General features: G+C 36.9%; 1 protein-coding gene across 2 annotated transcripts in view; it reads right to left on the reverse strand.

The window, feature by feature from the left end:
- Positions 1-6,244, reverse strand: part of LOC106880424 (alpha-N-acetylglucosaminidase) — an 80,737-nt gene that overhangs the window by 13,654 nt on the left and 60,839 nt on the right. For both annotated transcript variants that reach the window (XM_052970511.1, XM_052970512.1), the window contains exons 15-16: positions 3,977-4,081; positions 1,707-1,890 (exon numbers count right to left, since the gene is read on the reverse strand). In XM_052970511.1, the coding sequence (XP_052826471.1) occupies positions 1,707-1,890; positions 3,977-4,081 (289 nt within the window). The remainder of the gene's footprint in view (positions 1-1,706; positions 1,891-3,976; positions 4,082-6,244) is intronic.

The following is a 6,244-nucleotide window of genomic DNA, read 5'->3' on the forward strand; positions in this document are numbered from 1 at the left end:
TCCGATCTGGGGGTTAGATGAAGAGGAGAGGAGAGTTGAGCTCATGTGGCACAAAGGAGCGAAGAGAGAAAATTAATCCCTGTTCACGGCGCAAGGACAATCCAAACACGGACAGGTGTTGCAGCAAGGAGTGACCGGTAGAGTGGAAATGGCATGACGCCGGGGTGTCATTGCCAAGGCGGATGTCTCGGAGGTGTTCTGCGAATCAGTCAGCCAGGCGGTGCCCTGTTTGTCCGATGTACAGAGAAAGGCAGAGAGAGAGCAGGAGATGCAATAGTTGATGTTCGTAGAAGTGCAGGTGAAGGAGTCGGTGATGCGATAGGGTCAATGATGGGTGCCGGTGAGGAAGGTAGTGTTGGAGAGGTAAGGGCAAGTGCGACAGCGTGGGCGGGAGCAGGCTATATATATATGATAAATAATTTGGACGAACAGGTGTAAGTTGATTAGTGGGTTTAAATGTTGAGTACAGCACCAGCAAAGTTTACACTACCTGTTGTCATCTGCAGACATCGTACAGTTTCATTGGATCTACTTCAGGAACTCTGCAGTGTCAGTTAGGGTAATTTATTAATAAAATTTTATTCTGTACATTTTGACCCATCCTGCTATTGACCTTTATGTTGAATGAATTGTGCTGAGTGGGTCTTATCAGGTACATCAATAAAGTTTTGTCTCAGTACAGATCTTGAGTGTTGTTTCCCTTGTTATATGCCATCTAGTTAGGGAATGAATAAAATGCAGACATTTTATTCATTCTATTCTGGGGTGGCAATATTTAGCTTCTTTTCAGTCTCTCATTGTAGCTATTCTGTTTTAAATAGACTACAATATTTCTTCAGAATAGAACAAATTCAGACATTTTATTCATTCTAAGGCTACAGAAATGCAAAAAATTCAAATATGGACATGGAAATTTTGTGCTCCTGTTTAGATAAAATGACCTAATCAGCTTTTGCTGTCACAACTACTTATAGGAAAAAGAAAGTAGAAGAAGGAAAAAATAGGAAAAATAGGAAAACGAATGCTTAGTCAAGCAGTTTAGTGTTCATACATATACAGACACACACACATGCATACGCAAAATTTCCACATTCATATTTGAATTTTTTGCATTTCTGTAGTCTTGTTTGCATTTTATTCATTCCCTAACTAGATGGGTATATAACAACAAGGGAGATGACACTCAAGATCTGTACTGAGACAAAACTTTATTGATGTACCTGATAAGACCCACTCAGCACAATTCATTCAACATAACGGACAATGACAGGATGGGTCGAAACGTACATTGTACAGAATAAAGTTTTATTACCAAATCCATCTCCTGTTATTTAATTAGTAAATTATATATAAATATATATATATATATATATATATATATATATATATATATGGGAGAATGTACGAAAAAAAACAACAGACGAGGACAGGTGGTGTAAACAACAAAAGGATGTATTAGTTTGACACTCGGGAATACAGAAAGTCTTTAATGTTTCGAGCTACGCTCTTCAACAGAAAGAATACGGAGAAAACAAGGAGAAAAACACGAATGTATGTATATAATATATATATATATCAGACAATGCTTCATGAAAACTATACATATATATGTATGTATGTGTTTATGTATGTATGCATGCATGTACGTATGCATGTATGTATGTATGTGTGTGTGTATATATATATATATTATATATATGCCTTACCTCTCCATCTGGTCCCCATAGTGTTACTTGGTTTCGTGCATTATATTCATAAAGTTTCTTCTCTTGGTCTATATAGCCAAGAGATTTGGCATCTTCAAGCCATTTCCCAAGCAAAAAGTGTGGGTCTGACAATAACAGTGTGTCTAAGTCTAGAAGCAGAGATAACAAACTTTGACTCGTGCCACTAAAAAATAGAAAATAAAAATGTTTTTCCCAGAATTATTTACTAATAGTTATAGAATGTTAATTACATCCTAAGATTTTCTCAGTGCAATTGTGTGAGGATCAATTTTCTCTTTCATATTTCTAGGATCAAATAAGATGAGTGCCAATTAAGTCCCATGCATTGATCTAAGTGTCTTTACTCTCCTTCAAAAACACTTTTGTAGCCTTTTGCAAATGTTAGAAATTAATATCTAGTTCTGTCTAATATTCTGGTTTCAAATCCACAGTAAGGTTTGTCTTTCATTGAGCCAAGATCAATAAAATATGCACCAATATGGTTCTGTGGTACAAGGTTAGAAAGACCATGTAGAGATTGTTGAGCAACAGCAAGTGATGGGCAGAAAGGAAGTTTCTAGAAAACTCAGAGATCACTGATGACCAGGAAGCTGAAAGAAGTGGGTTGCTGTCTACCTAAGCTTCCTAAGGTTATGGATTTCAGCTGAAGGTACAGAGATTAACTAAGTCCACCACAATTCTTCCTTTAGAATTATTGAGCTGGTGTCAAAATTAGAAAACTGAGTAATATAGTTACAAAAAAGAAAGCTCCATCACATAGCAACAAGTTCTTGGGATGGCAATATTTAGCTTCCTTTCAGTCTCCCATTGTAGCTATTCTGTTTTAAATAGACTACAATATTTCTTCAGAATAGAACAAATGTTTCACATTTATATTTCCTTTCACTATAAATTTATGTAAATCCACCCAACTATCTATTTTCTCTGCCTACCATTTCTGAGAGGGTTATGGTGGTAGAGTTCTCAGGCACCTCCTCCATAGGGTCCTATCAAAAGCAACTACAATTACACTTTCTGGCTGGGTTTCGAAACATGACCAACTAAGACTATGGATATTATCCACCCATTTCACCCTTGATCTACTCCTAGGTCTGCTCAGTTAGAGGAATCTGTCTTGCAGTTTTTTACTTGCAAAATTCTACTCACATGACCATAATACCAGAGCTGTGACCTTTCAATGCAGAGAAGTATCAGCTTAACCTGGAAAAATTTTCTGATTTCAAAGATATGCAACCTGTCAAGAAATATCCCAGAGATCCTTCAGAGGAACCCTACTTTGGTTACTTATATTCACAATCATACTCTTTTCATCATTACCCAACGTTCACAATCTCTCTTTTCCATAATTTTTATGAACTGGATAGACATACACAGTCATTTTGGAAGTAATATCATAATCAGTGGATGTAGGATCAGTTGACTGATATTTACAGATGACATGGTGTTACTTGACTCATCAGAAGGTGATCTCCAGCATGCATTGAACGGGTTCACTACAGAGTGCTGCAAGGTGGGGATGGAATTAGTATTGCAAAGACTGAGACATTGGTCTTAAGAAACTCTTCCCAGTGTACTTTGTATGTTAGTGGAACATTACTGAGGCAAGTGGAGAAGTTTAAGTATCTCAGTGCTATATTCATGAATGATGGGAAGCAGGAGGCTGAACTGGATGCTAGAATTGCAAGTTCTGGCATAGTAATGTACTAGCATTTGATCCTCAGAAGAGATATAAAAGCTAAACTTGTAATCTTCAATAAAGTTTTCGTGTCTATCCTCACCTTTGATCTTGAATGTTGGATAATGACCAAAAGCGTACAAAAGAATTATGTAAAAATTAATACATTTAATTAGTAAAATAAATATTGACACTCTGTTGGTAACAACAATGAGGGTTCCAGTTGATCCGATCAACAGAACAGCTGGCTCATGAAATTAACATGCAAGTGGCAGAGCACTCCACAGACCCCCTAATGTAGTTCTCAGGGAGATTTAACATGACAAAGAATGTGACAAGGCTGGCCCTTTGAAATACAGGTACTACTCAATTTTTCCAGCTGAGTGAACTGGAGCAACATGAAATAAAGTGTCTTGCTCAGGGACACAACATGCTGCTGGTAATCAAACTCATAACCTAACAATCATGAGCTCTACCTAACCACTAAACCACATGCCTTCAAAATAAATATCAAATAATTAATATACTTGATGAAGAAATACCAAAAACAACACTTAGTGTAAGAAAAACTTACGTAAATGCATTCAGATCCCTTGTGATGTAGTTTTCAACCATTTTCTTATAGAGGAAATAATGAAGAATCTGAAGACTGTTTCGAGTCACATCAACCAAGTCATATCTGAAAAAGACACAAACCATATTTAATCACAAATCAGTGACCTGGATACACTTGAATATTCATATGTGGCACATGAGTGCAACATATTTACTTTGAGCCAAGGGAAGCTTCTACTGGTTAGAAATAACAACCAAGTATCCCCCAGATCATACACTAGCATTTAAAAAAAGGAAGAATACATTGCAAAACAAATAATTTAGTCCTGAATACATAAAACACAGTATAGTCATAGATGAAATGTCTTTGATCATAGGCCTTTTAAATCATACCTGGAGTTAAACAGCAACATGTTGATCAAGTCATGTATGAAAAGACATGGTAATCAAACACAAGGACCAAGTCAGACAGAAGCTATAGCCAAGTACACCACATGGACAAGGTGATAAATGAAGAAGACCAAAGTGACTGACTACAGTGATTCAGAGTGAATTACATTAGAGTAGTTTCAAAATACTCTCTCTGAACCCACACAAGGACTTGAACTCAGCCTTGAAAGGTAACAAATCAAACAATATTTCAGAGCTACCACTGCAACCATTGCTGTTGTTGTTTAATAGTAGTTTATAGCACATTACAGTACTTATTTAGACCTATGTGGATTTAGCTGCTGAAAGTTCACTGAGCTCTGGTAGAAGATCGAGGAAAACTTAGGACATTAGGTGGAAGAACGTCATTGTGTGAAAAGATAAAGGAAGACTTAGGCTATATGGATAGTAGAGGATGCCTAAGGTTGAAGTAGACTGTGTATATGATGGAAGGAGGTGATGGAAAGTCTGTGAAATGGAAAAAGATCAAGAAAAGTTTGGATAGTTAAAAATAGAAGATATCACTGGTAGAGAGTTGTTGCAGTTGCAAGATGTTGTGGCTGTAAGTTAGCTCCAGAAATACGTCAGCACTGATCAAACCATATGGTATGCAGATACTCAGATGAAAAATGAGGTATGACTCATACATCCATCTTTACTATCTATAGCATGTCTCTGTCTAACTAATAATATCGTATATTATTCAAGTATTGTTTTACTACTAGATGTCATTCCTGTCACAAACAGTTATCTGTTCTTTCAAGTAAAGGATTTCTTATTCCACATGTCTTTAAAAGTGCAAGATTAGTGAATGATTTTTTGTCAGGGAAATGACAGCAACCTTCACCTTTTATAGCCCATCCACCCCTACCTTTGTCACCCCACTCACTATAGCCACCCTTATATACCTCTGACCTCCATCTGTGACACATCTACCACCCCACCCACACTCTTACACCCCACACATCATTTCCCTACATTCAGATCTGTCAACAGATTTATGATACTGCTGCTCTACACTCTTTCTGTGCTGCTGCTTGACAACTTCTACCTCCACAGCCACTTCTATCTCCTTCACCTTACCCCCTCCTCCATATTAATATTTATCATCAATCACACCTCCACCCTTGTTCCTCACTCACTACCTTCACCTTCACCCCATCTCTAGCCATCTATTAATTTTCTCCTGCATTCTTATGAAATCACCCACACTCCTTTCCCTCACCCCTGATCCATATTCTCTCTTATATTCAGCTTCTTGTACCTGGCATACAGTCAGGTATCTGGCATAAAATTCTCCCTCAAATACACTCTCAGGTAGTCAAGGAGACTTTATAATTCTTTTCTTTGTCTTGCACATTACAAGTGCTGATCTTGCAATAGAGCACCCAGTATACACAGTAAAGTGGTCGGCATTAGGAAGGGCATACAACTTCAGAAGCCATACCAAAGCTGACATTGGAACTTGACACAGTCCTGCAGATTGTCAGATCCTGTCAAAGCAACCAACCCATGCCAGCATGGAAATGGAAACTAGATGATGATGGCAATGATGAATGAAGCATTCACATACACACACACGTACTTATACACACACACATTTATACATATATATATATATATATATATATATATATATTAGTTTATGTATATATTAATATTATCTCAGTTATTAAAACCTTTGATAATTTAAATACGTTAACAGTTACCAGAGGTAGCAAAATTACACTAAAAAACAAGATATCACAGCCATTTTACAGGTAGAGATACCAAGTTAAAGTGATACATTTTGAGAAGATATGGATAATAATAATAAATGGAGCAAAACGCATGTCAATAAAAGTTCCTTTAATTCCTA

This window comes from Octopus bimaculoides, chromosome 9 (assembly GCF_001194135.2).
Source record: "Octopus bimaculoides isolate UCB-OBI-ISO-001 chromosome 9, ASM119413v2, whole genome shotgun sequence".
In the NCBI taxonomy this organism is placed as follows: Eukaryota; Metazoa; Mollusca; class Cephalopoda; order Octopoda; family Octopodidae; genus Octopus; species Octopus bimaculoides.